At 37.3% G+C, this 18,494-nt stretch overlaps 1 protein-coding gene across 5 annotated transcripts in view; it reads left to right on the top strand.

The window, feature by feature from the left end:
• The window catches only part of Pot1 (protection of telomeres 1), a 68,902-nt gene that overhangs the window by 48,267 nt on the left and 2,141 nt on the right, over positions 1–18,494 (top strand). For 4 of the 5 annotated variants that reach the window (XM_028762582.1, XM_028762584.1, XM_028762585.1 and 1 more), the window contains 8 exons: positions 100–150; positions 2,880–3,036; positions 4,619–4,824; positions 5,487–5,622; positions 7,882–7,970; positions 9,624–9,715; positions 11,248–11,353; positions 12,441–13,179. In XM_028762582.1, coding sequence (XP_028618415.1) covers positions 100–150; positions 2,880–3,036; positions 4,619–4,824; positions 5,487–5,622; positions 7,882–7,970; positions 9,624–9,715; positions 11,248–11,353; positions 12,441–12,550 — 947 coding nt within the window. In that variant the 3' untranslated portion in view covers positions 12,551–13,179. Of the gene's footprint in view, positions 1–99; positions 151–2,879; positions 3,037–4,618; positions 4,825–5,486; positions 5,623–7,881; positions 7,971–9,623; positions 9,716–11,247; positions 11,354–12,440; positions 13,180–18,494 lie in introns of those variants that run through there. The other variant, XM_028762583.1, reaches the window with a different exon arrangement.

Raw genomic sequence — 18,494 nt, 5'->3', positions numbered from 1 at the left:
GTTCCTTATTTTAAGTTTTACATTAAGTTTCTAATGCCTATGCTAAAGAGCTGTGTAATTGTGTGATTTGCTTTTCTCTTCCTTTATGTTCCGGATCAGGCTCAGTATCACTGTATGAGGAAGAACGATGTCAGCAAGTCTCTGCTACAAGTAAGACTCCTCACAGTTCAGTCACCAGCATGCAGGGGCCTGTCTACATTTCCCAAACAATTCCTTCGTATCCATCAGTGACATTAGATTTCCTGGGAGCAGTTAGTGTTTTTGTGTAACTTTGGTCCCCCTACCTCCTACTGTAGTAGAATAAAGTAAAACCTATGCATGTGCATATCTCTATATTGAATATGTATTTTAAGTTATAGATCAGTATAATTTATTGCATTTGAGTGTGTTATTAGCTTAATGATATAAATTGTACTGTGACATGAATTCAATAAAATGCTATGTATTTAACTTTATACACCTAAGAATACATTTTCATTATGCTCCCAGATTTTAACATTAGCAATAATAGTACACATTTACCACACAAACTCTGTTATTTTAACTAACTTGGAGGAAAAAAAAACTTTAATTCAGAAAAAATATTTGTTAACAGAAGTACAATAAATAATTTGTTAAGTTGTCCATTAAATATATAATGCTGTAAAATGGAAGTTTATCCTCTTGGAGAAAAGAGGTGTAAGTATGGGATGGAAGAATAAAGATATATGTTTTATTGGAAGTGAAGATGGCTTTATACTCAGGCTTTAGATGTCTATATGAAAACTATTACAGGTGTTGTCAGACAGAGGCAGTGACCTCTGGAAGTGCACAGACAAATCTTGACCTGTAAAGATAGTCCTGGTATCTTTAGAGAAAAGGCAGATTCTAAAATCTGGAGAAGGAAATTAGAGCTAAACCGAGAACATCCTGAATTGCCAGAAAGTAAAAAAATTCTCAGTTAATAGAAAATACAAAATCTGGAACAATGTGATTATCCAGTGTTAAGGGTGGGTTAGAATTCACTGAGCAAAACTGCATTATATGAATGCAGGTTTCTAATAAAAATGAATGAACTGTGATTAAATGGAAAACTGTTAAAAGATGAAATAACACCTCCTAAATGAAAAAAGTGATATTTAAAAGTTTACCATTTTGCAAACATGAAGCTAAAGATTGGTTTACTTGTGAACGAACTATTGGATTCTAAATGTTTGATAAAGAATACTGTGGTTGCCCCTTTATAGTTGCTCCCTTGACTAATTGCTAAGTTGGAAATTAGTTCAGAGTAGAGTGATGCTGAACATCCTTTACTCACCAGCGCCAGTTCTCCCCCCTGGAGGGTGAGCTCCTCTCTAACAGACCTCTTCTTAGACTGCATTAAGAAACAGTATAACAAAGGAGCTTCAGTGACAAAAATGCATGTTGGAATCTGAGCGAGAGAAAATACTAGGCATACCCAAATGATGCTTACTCAGCACAGTGAGTTTCTCATTCTCAAGTCCGTGTCATGAAGTGAACGCAGATAGACTGGGGGCCATTTCAAGTTAGAATGTGAGCATATGAAAGACAAATATTTTGCATTGTCAAGATTAGAGCAGAAAGGTCTAATCAGTTGGAAATATTTAAGTATCTGGTAATCATATAATAGTATTAAATCCAAGTTGATTATCTTTGAGACTGTTCTTTTCATAAAATACTGAAGTGTTAGGAAGGACATAAAGACTGGAAGCTGCTCTCAATAATTCAGTTACAAAATTTTAAGGAGAGAGACAGATAAATGTAGATGCAGAGACTAGTATATAGTACAGCTGGTGGATCTTTTTGAAGCATATTCAGGACATCTTTATGCTCTCACAATTTTTATTTAAGTTTTAAGCTTACATGAAGTTCAAATATTTTAAAAGATTTCCTCAAGGGTGAAGTGAGGCATGTATTCATTTTACTTTTAAGTTGATCAGGTCTGCACAACACGGTGTTTCACACAGGCACTTAGCCACTGGAAAGATGTATTCCTTGAAGGAACGCTTTGTTGCATTAGAGCTATGTACAGCAGCATTTTTCTGACTGGGGTTTGTAAGCCTGGGGAAGTGTATCCCCCTGAGTTAGATAGTCTAAGAGCTGAGTGAGAGCTGATGCGTTAAACTGTGTAAGGTCGACTCATTTCAGCTGTCACAACCTTCCAGTCTCCTATTTCCCAGACATTTCCTCCTGCTGATCTTTTCTTCTATTGTTAACTCTGATTGATCCCCTCTCCCACGTCCTCCTTTTCCTCCTCTCCTAGTGCTCCTTTCTGCTTATGAAAAGAATCCATTTTCTTTCACACACTGATGACTGTGATGATTAAATTCTCCTAGTCACCATTTCTCTTCTCACATTCTGACTCTTTAATGAAAGAGAGTTCAATAATTTGAGATACCCAGGACGAGAGCTATGTGGCAGATATTTTTTTCTTCAGCAAATACACCTTGTTAATGTTAGATGAAATCCAGTTGGCATGTAAGCTGTGGCCTAATGAATTGTCTGAGAGGTTGACAGCGAACTGATTGACACTTTATACAGGTGATATTCATTTTCTTGTTAAAATGGTTTATCAAGTTTCCTATGAGTTCATGGAAATTTCTATTACTTCTATATTAAAATACAAGCAGATAGTATTTAATGGTATAAAATGTATAAACACATTGTACATGATTAAATTACCCCTTGTTCCAGGTACTCAGCATCTGCTTAAGTTTGGTGAGTACCTACTGTGTGCCTGGCACAGTGTCCATCTAGAAACAGTAACTGTAGCTGAGATTGATTTTATAGTAAATCTTTGCTTCAGGAGAATTCATGCCAGCTATAGCTAAGACTCGCATACATTAGTTATTCTGATTTAATGTAAAAGTTCTTTACAGTACTTACAGATCACCAGCATTTAGAGAAAACACCATTGTGTGCCATTTTGAAGCAAAAAGCTCCTCAACAGTTTCGAATCCGTGCCAAACTGAGGTCGTATTTGCCCAGAAGACTTTTCCAGTCTGTTAAACTTCTTTGTCCTAAATGTCACTCATTGTAAGTATTTCCCAAAATGAAAGCAAGCAAACAGAAAACGTTCTCATGTCATATTGTTCATTATATGCATGCCCATATGTGTGTATGGTTGCCTGTTTGTGTAGGTGAAGTTTTAAGTCCTAAAATAAGTAAATTATTATTTGATTAATTTGTAGTATTTTCAAAGAATGCTGATGACCAAAGGGAAAGTACTAAATACCTCCAAAGCTCCTGTGTAATAATAGTAAATAAAATAGTCTATTTTCGGGCTTAAAATTCAAGGTTTAGTACGTTTGATACATATAATTGAAAATTTTCTGTCATGCTGAATGATGGTAATATAATAAGTACAATGTCTTTCTTCCAAACACTAGTTATTATGTGAATATATAAATATATAGGATTTTTGTAATCTTATTAATATGAATCCATCACAAAAAAGGTTTAGGTAATGACTTCTACCTCCTGTTACTCTTTTCAATAGAATGTGTTTTCTTCCCTTGAAATATAGAAAATGGTATTTTGAAAGATACAGAGAGTGCTTGAAAATCCACATCAGGACAGTGTCATCAAGCTAAAGCTCTCATGTAGTATCATGTATAAAACACACCCATACATGTACACATGATTTGTGTGTTTGCACGTTATTTGTTAATGTATCTCTAGAATAATGTATGTCTTCCTTAAAAAATCTAAGATTATAGTATTTTAGAGAAATTTTATCCTTAAATCCAAGGAATCTGTTTTCTATCCACATTATCTTGAACTAGAAATTGTGATTATACTATAGAAATAAAGCATCTTATTGAGTGTAAGAGATTATCTGCAGTTCTAAGTAGCTGGTGACAGAATTAGGACAAGCCCTTAGACCTTTTGATTCTAAGCCATGCCATTTGTACTCCATGAACATTTGTGACATATAAATTATTAATTACTAAAGATGAATGAAGTTAATATGTTTTAAAGTAAGTACCCTGTAACAGGGAGATTAACTGGGGTGAAGACAGAGCTACTTGTATAGCTGTCTTCCAATAGATTAGTACTGGCAATAACTGTAACCTGGGATGCTAAACCAAGCATGGACCAAGGAGACCGGACAACAGGTGAAGATCCCTGCTAACATAGCCTGTTGACCTGAGAACCCACATGATAGGAAATTGTCCTCTGATTTCTACACATGCACCATGACATGTGTTCACCAACACAGATTCAATCTATCTCCCCAATTATGACACACATTTCCCTTGCCATACAATGTTGAGCGTCTATTGAATAAAATCCATTAAATCTGAAAATGAATTTTCTCCTTAATTTAGGAGGTCATAGCTGATTTAATCTGCATATGAAATATTTTAAAAAATTTGTTCTACATTCACTTGCTTTATGTATATGTGTGTTTTACCTGCATGTGTGTATGTATACCATGTGTATGCCTGGCACCCACAGAGTTCAGAACTAGAATTATGAATGGTTTCATGGCTTCATATGGGTGCTGGGAAGTGTACCTGGGTTTTATGCAGGAGAAGCAAGTTTTAATACTGAGTAACCCTTAAGACTTTTTTTTACTTGAATAATTCTGATTCTCCATTATAAATAATTTTAGGCAAGAAGTTCCACATGAAAATAATTTGGATAAAATTTTGCAAGATGCTGCAACTGAAGCTCTAGACATCAAGCTGAAAGATACGTCATTGTATGAGTCAAAAGTCTGGACCACTGAAGGCCAGGGAGGACGGCAGGTCGCTGTTCATTTTGTGAAAAATGATAACATCCTCCCACTTTCAAGTGAATGTCTAATTTTGATAGAAGGTAAGATACTTGTTATTAGGTTTCTAGAATATTGTTTGTAAATTGATCATGTTAACTGTGCACACATAGTTATGTGCATACTATGTTATGGACACATAGTAAAATACTGTTAGTTTAAATTCCCCAAAATAGTACATCAGCTAGAGTCAAATATGTGTGACCAAACACATTTACCTGAATTGCACATTTTCAGTTTATGAAAATTTGCATTTATCTACCTTGTTGGATTTCTGTCTATGATCTTGTCAAGATTTGAGCAGATGTGATTGAATAATAATGTAGAATAGCTGGTTGCTTATGTGCAGCTGATGTAGTCTTGGCCTCTGGATGTCACTGTTGTTTCATAAAAATAGAATGAACGTCCTCTACTAATACCTAAGTCAAGGAAAAGAGCCTTGAGAAGCTATGATAATGACAACTTTAGAAGAATGGAATTATACTAGTTTTTATTTTCTGGGTTTTTAATCTAATTTTTATGTAAGAGGTTTTTTTGTTTTGTTTCATTTTATTTTCTTTTTTTGTCTACTGAGTTTAAGTTTTCTAAATTTACAACTCCCTTTGCCATTCTTTGTAGCTCATGTGTTACTTATATCTCACATACTGCTCCAGTTATATTTGTGTTATTGAAGAGTTAATTAATTAATTAATTAATTAATTTAAAGGAGGAAGGCTCTGTGAAGTCTCTAAACTATCCAGCAAGTTCCACAGTGTGATCCCTGTGAGGTCCGGCCCTGAGGATCTGGAGCTCCTCGACCTTGCAGCCCCATTCCTCATACAGGGAAAGGTGCATCACTATGGGTATGTGGTCAGCTCAAGATCCGGGGTTACAACTATGTCTCTGGTTTTTCCACTGCGCTGCTGTGTTTGCAGTAGGTACTTACTTGTACCAGTTGTAGTTGAAAACAGTTCCTGAGCTGTAATGATTGTGTTAGAATTGTACTAATGCAATACAGGTTCAATAAACTCTTCTTTAAATATTGAGTTTTAATCCTTTCCTGTCAAGTGATGTGTAGCACAACACTCATATGCTAGGGAGAGATAGCAAATTCAGAATTTGAGTGGACAACAGGATTATGTGCTGGATGCTGTATTCACTAGGTTAGACGTATTGATGTAGCCCCACTGTGAGTTCAAGAGCACCCATACTAAATTTTTCTTGAGTAGTTCTATTCTAGAACACATATATACACACACATATACATACTCTGTGTATGCATGGTAAATCACAGTGGGTATAAGACTGAGTATTTTCTTTCTCAGTCATAGCCTATGTTTTTGTTTTGTTTTGCTTTTCATAAGAATTAAGTTGATACCTAAAGGGACAGTTCAGAGTTGCGAATCCAGTAAGTGAATTATACAACTGCTGAGCTAGCACCTTGCAGAGTCATTGCCACTGAAAAACTGGCAAAGAATATGAGGTCTGCAGAGTCTGACCTGGAAGGAAGAAGTAAAGTACCTTGTATACTGCTGATGAAACAGTCACCCTGACAACACGCCATTTTGAGAAGTCTTTTCTGCAGCCTAGATAGACCTTGTCATCTCGTCTTTCCTCCCTGTTTCCCTTTACTTCTCCTAAGGTGTAGCATTTACTAGTCGTTATTACTAATCAAACTAAATTTTGATTTTCATTATAAAATTACTTTCTGCTGTTATCATAGCTATCTGATTGTGGTCCTTAGAGTGACCAGTGAGCTTTCCTCTTTGTTTTGTTTCATACTCAACAAATAGAAAGCTTCAGCAATGAAGTAAAATCAATTATTAACTATTTTTGCTCTAAAACACCCGGTGTCTCCAAATTTTTCAACCTTCTGCAAGACTTATATAACACTTAGTTGAAATATCAAAACCCATCATTTTCTGTGTTCCTCTTAATATGAGCCACTAACTTGCCTTATCATTGTTTAATATTAGTGAATAATTTTCATTCCATTGTCTTTCTATTATTACTGTAAATAAAGAAATATGTATAATTTGTTGATTAAATGATATGCCTAAAAACAGTCACCCCTGCATTTTCCAATTTTTAAGTGCAAAGTAGTATTGAATTTACTTCTAAGCATCTTTTTTTATGTCGTATAGACATTCGATCATGCCTAATAAAGTAGAATTACTTGTCCTTAAAATAGATTAATATATAGGGAGAGCAAATTATATAAAACAATGCCAATCTTATATGCTGGATGGTTACTGGCTATCGGGCATCGTATAGTATATGACAGTCATCGTATAGATTCTGAATATGGGCTTACTAAAACCATGATTTTACCTAAAATTTTAAGTGTTCTCACCTTTCATTCAGAATAATTTTTTCTTACTGTTTTGGTAAGGCTGTGGTCATCAGATTATTGCTAACAGAGCCATAAATTCAGCAGAGTTCCTACAACTTCTCTCCTGACTCTTTGTTTTAACAAGAAAACTCATTACCAAATTTATGATTTGATCTAAAGTCCACTTCCTGATTCTCACCATAAAAGTTCTATTCCCAAGCCGATTGTCTTAGTTACTGTTCTGTTACTGTGAAGAGACATCACAACCAAGGAAATCTATGAAAGAAAGCACTGAATTTGGGGCTTGCTTACAGTTTCAGAGGCCGAGTTCATGACCTTTACATGGGGAACATGGCAGGAGGAAGGCAGGCATGGTGCAGGAGCAGTAGCTAAGGACTCCTATCTTACCTGCATACTGGAGTTAGAAAGAGTAAGAATGGGCCTGGTGTGGGCTTGTGACCCCTCACTGCCCACACCCAGTAACACACCTTCTCCAGTAAGGTACAACACCTAAGATTTCCTTCAAAGTCCACCAACATGGATCCAAACTTTCAAACATATGAGGCTAGGGGCCCTTTCTCATTCAAGCCACCACACCCACAGTATCTCTAGCTGCTTTTATGTAGAAAGTTATTCATAATTCTCGTTTGACACAAGCATCCTACAGTATAGACAGTGTTATGTTGTTCTATTTAATAACTGACTTTCACATACTTGAACAGGATATGATAATGAGATGAATTTGATTATATGTTTAAATATTTACTGTTTTTTCACTTATTCATTTCAGATGTAAACAATGTTCAAGCTTGAAACCTATACAAAACCTAAGTTCCCTTCTTAATAATGGACCATGGATTCCTTCCTCTGTGGCAGAAGGTTAGATTAATTGCTATGATATATAATTTCAATTCTCCCTATCATCTCACTCGTTCTTTAATATTTATTGATAATTTTTGGCAGGACTAGACTAACTTTACTAAGTTGAAATCTGTTTATAATAATTGTATTGAAAGTGAGGACTGAATGTTCAAATTGCTTGTGAATACTTCCAAGCATTGTAATCATGTTCATATTTTAATACTTGCTCATTTGTTTTCAATTTAATCATTGATCCCAAACACAGGTCCCGAGCAGATCTTTCCGACTCGTAGCACTGGAAGAGATGTTGAGATGACTGTTACAATCCACCCAAGTCTTTAGCCCAGAGAAAGGAGTCTTTATCTCTTACATACATAACTGACAACCTAGCCCGTGTTTACAACTCCCAGGACCAGGGCAATTTTTAGACAGTCCTTGATATTGAAGCCAAGTCTTATACACAAGTTACATGGACAATGTCCTGTCTACTAGAATTATCAAGTGTGTGCATCCATTAATCTTCTATAAGGAAAACCCTCTAGGTTTAACGGTATCTATTGCGCTTCCATTGAGTTTATATTTTAAAGCCAATTCTCTCCCTCCTTTTATCACTTTACCTCATTCTTACTACTTTGCCTCCTCCATAAGCATTCCACTTGGCCAGATCTGTTCTCAGAATTTATCTTTCAAAGACATTGACAACTGTAGGTATTGTTTGGGCAACTCAGAATATTTTTGTTAAAATGATCACCCAGATTCTTTCTACTAGACTAGAATTTTGTTATATAAAATATTTTATATAAATGTATGTGTACGTGTATGTGTGGAGGAGTGCTTTTTTATCTAGCTTTGTGATATGACTATGTCATACCCTGCAGTCCAGTGAGATTCCATGTTACTTTGAACTGGGTAATCACCTTTTGCATTTCTCAGCATAGTTTTTAAGTTAAACATTTTTGTTACAGTATAACCTCTTGGGGCCTTTTGAAGTCCCAAATGCTGTTCCTCTTTTATTGCTATTGAATACTAAAATTCTGTCTGTTGCCAATTTATTCTTCTGACTTGTCCGCCTGCTTAATTAATTCTCCTACTGGAATGTGGGCTGTGTGAATGGAAGCTAATATAACATTCCGTACATCTATGCAGTTTCTTCCGCTTCTCAATAAAAGGATCGTCACCCTAATGGCAAATTCTCATGTGATTTGGTGTATCTAATTCATTCATTCCTCGTCATTCTAGCAAATTATGGAATCCCAGATTCTAACAGTTTTGTTCTTTCAGCCAAATAACATTTCCAAAAAAAAAAAAAATTCTCTATCCTCATAATACAAATAGGGATGAACTAAGAAAAACACTGCATGCTCCTTTCTAGAACACTGTAATCTTAATTTGACTTTTTATATTATTAGAATGCAATGTGTTACATTTTATTAACACTTTTTATGGTTTCTATCAAGTACTAAGATACAATTGCTTACATCATGAGACTACCCCTATATAATAAACACATTGGTCTGCTTCATGAATTGATACTGGAGCAGACAGTTCCTAAGTACACACTTTCTTGCTCTTGTAAATGCTCTTAGTAAACATCATTTGCAGCTACATGATAGAGTTCATCTTATAAAAACGACTAGTTGCCTGGCGTAATGTGCTCTTTCCCTTCACCAGTGCTGGGCATTGTGCCCCTGCAGTATGTGTTTGTGATGATTTTCACTCTGGATGACGGAACAGGAGTATTGGACGCTTACCTCAAGGATTCTGTGAGTAACAGAACTGCTAAAGATACTTCACTAAAATTTTATATTTAAATTTTTTATATATTCATATTTCTTAGTTTTACCTTAGTGTAAATTATTGAAAACTTTTGAAGACTAAAACTCAGTTTCTCTATATTTTGTTTTTAAAAGGATTTAAAATAACTTAAAGTAGATAAACAAAATATAACCACATAGATCCAATATTATGTCTTTGCCTTTGATTTTTTTTTAATAAGTCAGATTTAAAAAATATATAAACTTGAGGAGTTAAAGTTTGAGGCATCATTCTCCCTTTCACACAGAAGTTCTGCTACTAGGAAGCGGATGGCCACACTGCAGTTCTCTCAGTGTGCTTTGTAAGCCTCCACAGGTTCATCTAAAGCAAATGAAATCACTTGATACGCAGGTACTGTTGTCTCAGCTGCAGAGAAGCTGAGCGAACACTCTCATTTCTGACACTCATAGTTGCGCGTTGACTCGTCCTTGAGGCCACCATTAGCTTTTACCGGCAATCAGAGCCTGTTATTTCCCTGTGCTGTGTGGAGTCATGACAATGGGGAGAGATTAACCTAGGCCCTGATTTGACTTGTCATATATGTTTTCATTCGTAACTGACTGCCCATGTGGCTGATGGCTCTCTTCCTGAGGTATTGCTAATGATGCATGTCCCAGACTCATCAACCTCAGATGACATTGTTAGATGTCCCAGAGTAGCCCATAGTTCTAGTAGACACAGTCAAGTCAGTGGCTCTCAAAGGGCATGAAACACTGAAAGCTAAGAGGATGACTAGCTTAGGTAACAGGTTTTCTTATTTGTGTGTGTGTGGGGGGGGGCCTTTAACTTATATAAATCGTAAAACAATCCAAATTAAGGTTAAGAGATTTCCTTCTGTTTTCCCCAATTCATCCATCCACTTACTAAATGAATATTTACAGGCAGCTGCTGTGTGCCTTGTGTGTTCAACATTGAATAAATGGCAAAGCAAGAAAATTTTCTTCTCTGGAACCTCAACTAGAAGAGGTCAAAAATGAGTGCTTGTTTTCTTAGTGTTAGCCTCTATCATACCTCACAATAGCTTTACTTTCCTGGGTACAAAAGCACCATCAGCACTGCTGCATGATCTTACTGTGTCTGCGTGCATCTCCAAGCTGTCTTACCGGTAACCAGTGAATCAGGTTTTAACTTCGACAAGTATTCCAGTTTATAGATTCCATAACCGTAAGAGACTAATGAGTACATTAGGTCATTTTAACAAATTAGATGTTGAAATTTTGTGCATTGAAACTTTTCTTTTTTATTTATACCTTTATTTTTATTATATAAATATTTTCCCTCTATATGTCAGTTCACCATGTGTATGCATGGTCCCTGTGGAGGTCAGAAGAGGATATTAGATCCCCTGGAGATACACGGGTGGCTCTAACCTGAGTCCTCTGCTAAAGGAGCCAGTGCTCTTAATCCCTAAGGTATCTCTCCAACCCCACACTGAAGTTCTTTTCAAAATATTAATATTTCCTGTGTTTATCATTTTTAGGAAAACTTTTTCAAGATCTCAGCATCAGAAATCCTAACTGATGACAACCTTCAGAAGAGTCTGGAAACAATCATGGATATGATATGTACCCCAGGAATAAAAGTTGGTAGGCAGTAATTAAAAGATCTCTTCCCTTCCTCCTTCTCGCCCCCCTCCCTCCAACCCCCTTTTTTTTCTTGGAAAAATACCTAGCATGTTTCTAATCTGTAGCCTGGAAGTAAGCCAACTGTGAGTTCAACAGAATGATTAGGTTGTGAAAAATAACTGTTACCTATGTTTTGATAAGATAGTAGCTGAGATAATAAAAATAAGGGAGTTTTAAAATAATTTGAAATATACTTAAAATATAGCCGTTTTGGTCACAGTACATTTGACTGATTTTACACATATAGCATACAGACATTGAAGCTGTAATCATACAAAGTAGATGTGATTTCTACAAGAAGTGTGTACTAAAAATAATCTGCGCTTATCTTGTTTGACTTATTGATGAGTTTTCTTTTTCATGTTAATGGACTTCAGAATTTTCAATTCTTACTTTGCAAAATTTATGAGCTTTAGTTATCTCTGCACAAACACAGGCATGCTCCTGCCCAGACAAAGTTGTACCAGTTATAACTGCCACCTTATCCTCTGTGGCCAGGGATTCTGTTTCTGTACACTGTCTAGGTCCAGCAGCCATGCATAAGAGTGTCTCACACTTTACCTTGGCTGACTTTAGAACCGTACCAGATGCTGTTCAGACTTTCCTGAGCCTTCTGTTGATGCTATTATTGAGTCTAAACTATTTTCAGAGTCTGGAGATGGCACTACTGCTACCAGTATTGTGGGGGTCCATAGCTGCTTCCTCCAGGGCAGGTCACATGTTAACACTCAGGCTGACCCACTTCTTTCCAACTCATCAAGGAAAAGTCAGGGGAGGCCACTAAGCAGTCAGCACTGAAACGAAGGAGTGTGTCTGAGGTGGGGGTGTATCTGAGGTGGGAGTGTGGCTGAGGTGGGGTGTGGCTGAGGTGGGAATGTGGCTGAGGTGGGGGGTATGGCTGAGGTAGGGGTGTGACAGCTGTCTTTACTGTTGGGTGTTCTGTATACCCAATCATGTTCATCTGTTTCTGGGGGGAAAATTAAAATTAGTCAGCATTACCAGTCCTGTGCTTAGTTCATGTCTAAAGGATGTTTCCTTTGGTCTGCAGATGCGTACCCATGGCTAGAGTGCCTCATCAAGTCCTACAATGTCACCGTTGGAACAGAGCAGCGAATTTGCTACCAGATTTTTGACACCACAGTTGCTGAAGATGTATAGTGCTACCGTTCAGTGCAGTGTGTATGGGATTTTACAATTTTAGAAAAGGTCAAGACTCTCTGAAATTCTCAGAAGACACTTTGCTGTTGTCAAAAAGTGTTGTATACATTTTCACTATTTCATCATTTGTACAGAAAAATATTTTATTGTTATTTATGCTATCTTGTGAACATGTCAATAATCACTTTTTGCTTATCATGTCCTGGGAGGTACAGAATAGGTAGCACTGATGGGGAGAAACCAGGCTTTCTTGGCTCTTGTTTATAAAACACTGGGAGCTAATTTTCCTTCTGTGCTATTTGATGTTTTTATGTACAGAAGAATCCTCTTAGCAACTTCTGATAGCATTTTCCCTCTGCTTCCACACATGAGTCCAGGTTAACTGAGTGCTAGTTGGACAAAGTGCTTGTCTCAGTGAGCCTGAGTATACTAAAAGGAGGCTTTGCTTTCAGAAGACATGACAGAATGTTTTGTCTGGGTGCGCTTCATGCCCATTTTAGAATACATGTATCTCTTTGAACCAAATAGTATGATTGACTTTCTGCTTCTCTCTGGAATACTAGAAGTTATTTCATTCCATACCAGCTAATAAAGTGATGAAATTTATGATTTTTTTGTGAAATAGTGAATCATCTGTATTTTATCTTTTTTGGTAGTCTTATATAAACATTCCTATATTGTATTATTGAAGTATCAGCACAATTGAATGTTCTGCATTGTGTTCAACAGTATTTATTAATTTACATGCTTTTTTGAAAAACAATTTTGTACATTATAGTTTGATCACATATTCTCCTCCTTAACATAGTCCAGATACTTTACTTTCTACACACACAACTCTACACATGTTCTTTTTCTCTCTTTAGAAAACAAACAGGTAAACAAAACAAGCCATAATAGGAAGAGAAAAAAGAAAAAAAAACCCACACACATACAAAAACAATCTGTGAAAGAAAATCAGAAACTGTAACATACAAGCAAAAGGCCCATATGACAAAGGTGGGGGGGGAGTCCAAAATAAGGCAATATGAAATCAAAATGTCTACAAAATACCATTGAGTTTGGTTTTTGTTGGCCGTTTACTTCTGGGTTAATATTACTAGTGAGACTCCATTGGAGAAAGCTAGTTGTTTCTTTGCTTGTGGTTGCATATTAACGATAGCTTCTTGATTATGGTTGGGAGCCCATATCCAGCTCTGCTGAGCACTGGGATCCTGTCTGGCTTGAATCTATGAAGGCCTTGTATATGCAGGTAGTCTTTGAGCTCGTGTGTGTAGTTCTGTTGTGTCTACAAGACCTTTTTTCCTACTCCCCCTCCATTTCCCTCAGAGAAACTTCCTCCAGCAGCTGATGGGAACAGGACCAGAGACCCACAGTCAGACATTTTTCTGAAAGAGTCTAAATTGGAGGTCTCTGTCAGTATTCCTCCCTTCCGAGAGAAACACATGGAAGATGGGGATGAAACATGGAGTGTCCTCCATCCCCGCTGGCCCTTATATTCTTCCTGCTTCCTCTTCTGTATAATTCCCTGAGCTGTATAATTCCCTGAGCCTTTAGGAGAGAGGTTTGATGAAAACATCTCATTTAGGGAGCCCATGCTTGTGAGAGTGGCCACCAAAAAAAGTCTTCTTTAACTTGAGATCCATGCTACAAGAGAGAGCCCATGGCATATACTTCCTGAATGGTCAGGAACTAGAGACTGGATAGCCTAAATACCTAGGGTAGACCCAAACATAACGGGAAAAAAACATCAATGAAATAATTTGTAATGATATTCTGCTATACTCATAGATCGTACCTTCACTGAATTGGACTCCTAATGGGATGTTTTCTTTTTCTTGCTACTTTTGTTTTTTTAGAAAATTAGATTCTTCTCTAACATAATACTTCCTAACCACCACTTTCCCTGCCTCCACTCCTCCCAGCTCTCCCCTACCTCCTCTCTCTAAGATCTACTCCCCCTCCATTTCCCTCAGAGAGACTTCCTCCAGCAGCTGATGGGAACAGGGCCAGAGACCCACAGTCAGACATTTTTCTGAAAGAGTCTAAATTGGAGGTCTCTGTCAGTATTCCTCCCTTCCGAGAGAAACACATGGAAGATGAGGATGAAAGACGGGAGTCCGAGGAGATGAAGGACATGAGGGAAGCATGGCCCACTGAATCACTGAGCAGGATTCACATAGGCTCACAGAGAAAGAGAGAAAGAAAAGAAATCGTCTGATTGAGGACTAAGTGTTCCAAAACATCCCACACTTTGTATACTAGCCAGTTGGAGATTTTTTTTTTTTTTTGCCTTAGTTTTGATCTACTGCAAAAATAATCTTTGATGCTGACCTAGTGAGGCACTAATCTGTGACGTGATCTTGGTTGGCAACTTGACTACATCAGGAACTAAAACTCAAACGATGAAGGACATACCTAGAAGAATTCTTGCTTAATTTGCAAAAGGAATATTTACTTCTAATCTTTGAGGTAGGAAGACAGGCCTTTATTCCAGGTCTTTTGCACTAGGGAAAGACACTCCTTTAATCCAGATCTTGAATCAAGGCAACGCATCTTTCATCAAGATTTAATTTGGGCCAATCCTGCTGGAAGCCTGCATAAGGACATGGAAGAAGACTTTTGTTCATTGCCTGCTTAACCATGCCTTGCTAATAAGTCCATTCCTTCATTAGCATTAGAGGTCACTTCTTTAGGATACTAACATGTACTGAAGATCAGCTGAGTTATCTGGCTTTGTGGACTGAATAGCTACTGGATTCTCATACTTTCTAGTCATAACTACCCATTGTTGGATTAGCTGCAGCACAGTATGTAAGTCATTCTAATAAATTTGCTTTAGAGAGAGAAAGAGAGACAGAGAGGAGAGAAAGGATTGAGAGATCCATTCTGTAAGTTCTGTTACTCTAGGGAACCCTGACTAATACATATGGGTATATCAGAATGTTAAGGCTCATGTTATTACTATGTACTTTTAGCAGAACAATAGTATTTGAGTTTTCCCTAGGCCCATGTCCTAGTGAGTCTTAGGTTCTTGGCCAATAAAGCATACTGCTGAGCGTACATAGGTTCCATCTCATTGAGTGGGTCTTGAATCTAATCATAGTGGTTTTCTTTTTCCCAATACAGGTTTGGCCAGCACTAGTTTTTGAAGATTCTGTCCTTTTCTCAGAGTGTATTTCTGACTTCTTTATGAAAAAACAGGTGTCTAAAAGTGTGTGGATTTATGCATGGGTCTTCAGTTCTGGTCTTGGCTGTAAATGTTTGTGGTTTTGTGCTGGTTTCTGGGTATCTATTGTTATACTTTTTGAGATGATTCTAGATCTTGATATATAGTCTTCTCTCTGTTGTATAGGTAAGTGTACTGGCTGTGGGTTCTCTGGTAGCGAGTGCTTCTGTAGTTCACTGGCTCACAGAGAGAAATAGAGATAGGCTAAGGAGGTCCTGTCCACAGCAAGATCCCTAGTGAGTTTGTGGCACAGTTGGAGGAGTGGCTCCTGAAAGTAGGTGCAGTCAGGTAAAATATTCTGGAGAGACAGAGATGAAAGTCCTACAGGAGACCCAGGATCTATACAAAGAATTGGAGTCTCCTGTGAATGGAGTTGAGGAGGATGGGCACCTCTAAGCAGGTTGTTGCAGAGATTGGGATGAGAATGGAGAGATTATAATGAATGACAGGAGGAGTCCCAACCCAGTGTATGCCCAATGGGGTCACAGATAGAGTTTGTATATAGGTATAGGGGTATAGGTGGCTGACTTGTAGGACTAAGAATTAGCTAGAAGGGAAAGCTAGCAGAGTCCACAGGAAAGAACACAGCTGGGTCAGCACCAAAGTTCTAGTCGAAATCCAAGAGTATGGTGGTACAGTTGGAGAAGGAGCACATGGAATATACTGCTACAGGGATAGAGTTGATGTGGGCCACAGGAGACAGAAAGGAGAGTTATGTTTAACAAGTTTAAAACCAAGAATACTCAGTTTTGCATAAATGTGAGTGACTGAGTGAGTGAGTGTGTGTGTGTGCGTGTGTGTGTGTGTGTGTGTACATTTAAGTGTCAAGAGCCAACAAGCTACTAACTAGCAGGTAAAAATCTATGACAGAGCACCAATAGACAAGGCCCAGGAATAATTCATTTTAAGAAAGATTCCTGCTATTAGTATGTTTTTCCTGATATTGTTAAACATATGTTTTAGTTCACCCTTTTGAGCAAATCTCTGCAGAAGTACAAGGATGTACTGTCATGTAGTGATGCTATATAGGCAAATAGATGACTTCTTAATTCTTAATTATGATTTTTTAAGAATTCCTAAAATTATATCAGTATTTATTAAGCTCTTTTATAATGGCACTGCTATTAGATCCTTTTCTGATAGTCAAAACTGCAATGAGAACTCTACCAGTCTCCAAGTGATACCAATTAATTGCTTCTGAGAGAGTAAGCAGACATTCTACTACTCAGAGCACATTCTAAAAGGTAAAACCATTAACCAAAGGTCATAAAAAGAGAACTAATGATTTACTATAGGTGTTAGAATAGAATAGAATATAATACATTGACTGGGTTTATCTATACAAAACTTCACTAATAACTTAGTTATTGTTTTTAACTCTCCGTGAACTTGTGGAGCTGTGACAGATGATAAATGTTTAGCCAGATAATTACTCCATTAGGAGTAATTAGGAGTAATTATCTCCATTAGTAGAATGTTTATGCATATAAACATTCTCTGTTGTAAACTTATTCATTTTATGATTTTAATTTATGCATAAACTTTTGATAAACTTTTTACCATGTGATCATGTATTCTGAACATGTAATGTGTATCTGCTAAGAATAAAGAGAAGAGGGCACTCTCACACACTCATTCTTCATGTCCCCACTTTTCTTGGCATTATTCTCCTTATGTCTCTCTTCTTAGCATTCCTTATATGGCTTTTTCTTAGATTATGCTTACCCCCTTTTTCTTAGATCCCTTACCCCACTTTTCTTTCAAGGCCTTTTCCCCTTAGAGAGCCTTCATAGGAAACTTTTTACAACTTAGAAATAAACACTAGAATCACTTTTCAAAGTGTCTGCTTTTCTTCCTGACACTTCAATTAGCAGGCTGAAAGTTAGAGCCCCTGCAGTTCCTGTGGAGATAGAACAAAGGCTACTTTATTTAACCTCCTCCTCTTTTAGGATGAGGTACTAAATGGTTTCTCACCTCAGAGGAATTTAGGCAGGTCAGCTGCTGAAGCAAAGAGTCATAGAATTGTGAGAGGAAAACATTATTATTATACAGCAACCCTAAATTTCTCATAAGACTAAGTCTTACCCTTGATGATACTCTTCCCCTTCCTCTGCTTCAAGTGGAACTGAACAAGAAAGACCTCCCAGGGCTGGCCCCCTGCATTTAGGTATTTGCTAAAAACTAAGAGATAACAGATTTGTGTAGCTTAAAATAAACGCACACATTTTGAAGGGTTCATTAATTTGCAGGTGTTGAATGGTAAAATAACATGAAGTGGAGTGCTAAGGTTTGAATCTTGAATGTCCCCAAGGGACCACATAATGAAGGCATGTTGAATAGTCTATGGTATCATTAGGAAGTTGTGGAAACATTAAGATGTGGGGCTTATAAAAGAAACTTAGATTGTATGGTCCATGTCCTGGAAGGGGACTTGGGGCCCTGACTTCTGCTTTTCTCATTCTTTGCATTCCCCTGACATGAGGTGAACTAGCCTCTGCCTTTTGTTTCACCGTGATGCAGTATGCAGCATAGGTCTAAAACCACGGGGTCAAGTGACCCTAGACTTAAATCTTCTAAGGCCATGAGCCAAAATCAATATTTCTTCCTTATAAGTTATCAGCCAGGCAGTGGTGGCGCACGCCTTTAGTCCCAGCACTTGGGAGGCAAAGGCAGGCGGATTTCTAAGTTCGAGGCCAGCCTGGTCTACAGAGTGAG

The sequence above is a fragment of the Grammomys surdaster genome, unplaced genomic scaffold (assembly GCF_004785775.1).
Source record: "Grammomys surdaster isolate TR1022 unplaced genomic scaffold, NIH_TR_1.0 134, whole genome shotgun sequence".
Taxonomy (NCBI): domain Eukaryota; kingdom Metazoa; phylum Chordata; class Mammalia; order Rodentia; family Muridae; genus Grammomys; species Grammomys surdaster.
The sequence above is the reverse complement of the archived record's forward strand: the minus strand, read 5'-3'. Positions and strand labels throughout refer to the sequence as shown.